Source organism: Corvus brachyrhynchos, unplaced genomic scaffold (genome assembly GCF_000691975.1).
Source record: "Corvus brachyrhynchos isolate BGI_N302 unplaced genomic scaffold, ASM69197v1 scaffold2944, whole genome shotgun sequence".
NCBI lineage: Eukaryota > Metazoa > Chordata > Aves > Passeriformes > Corvidae > Corvus > Corvus brachyrhynchos.
Window position 1 is genome coordinate 10,735 of NW_008237756.1, and position 455 is coordinate 11,189.

Here is a 455-nt window from a genome sequence, read left to right on the forward strand (position 1 = left end):
TATTTAGGGGTGATAAAAGGACTATTTTTGGGGTGATAAAAGGACTACTTTTGGGGTGACACGGTGAGAAGTGGAGGCTATTTAGGGGGGCAAGGGGAGCTATTTTGGGGTGACAAAAGGACTATTTTGGGGTGACAAAAGGACTGTTTTTGGGGTGACACGGTGAGCAGGATGAGCTATTTCAGGGGTGAACAGGGGGTTATTTGGGGGGAGCCCCCAGCAGCTCACAGTCGAACACGCTGGCCTCGGAGATGTCCCTGACGGCCGCGGCCTCCACGATGTTCCTGATGACGAATTTCTTGATGGCCTTGTCCTTGGGCACGCAGCGGGCGCAGTTGGTGCAGCGGATGGGCTGCACGTGCCCGCGGCCCTTCTTGGCCCTCCCGTTGTTCCTCCTCTTCTTCGTCTGCGCCGGGAAAGGCCGGGATCAATCGCCGGCATCCCGGAGAATCTCC

At 56.9% G+C, this 455-nt stretch overlaps 1 protein-coding gene across 1 annotated transcript; it reads right to left on the reverse strand.

The window, feature by feature from the left end:
- Positions 1-182: 182 nt before the first annotated feature.
- Positions 183-427, reverse strand: RPS26 (ribosomal protein S26; the record flags this gene model as incomplete). Its single annotated transcript, XM_017732177.1, has 1 exon — positions 183-427. A coding segment is annotated over one exon (228 nt), but the record flags the coding sequence as incomplete, so codon positions are not given.
- Between the last annotated feature and the right edge of the window lie 28 nt (positions 428-455).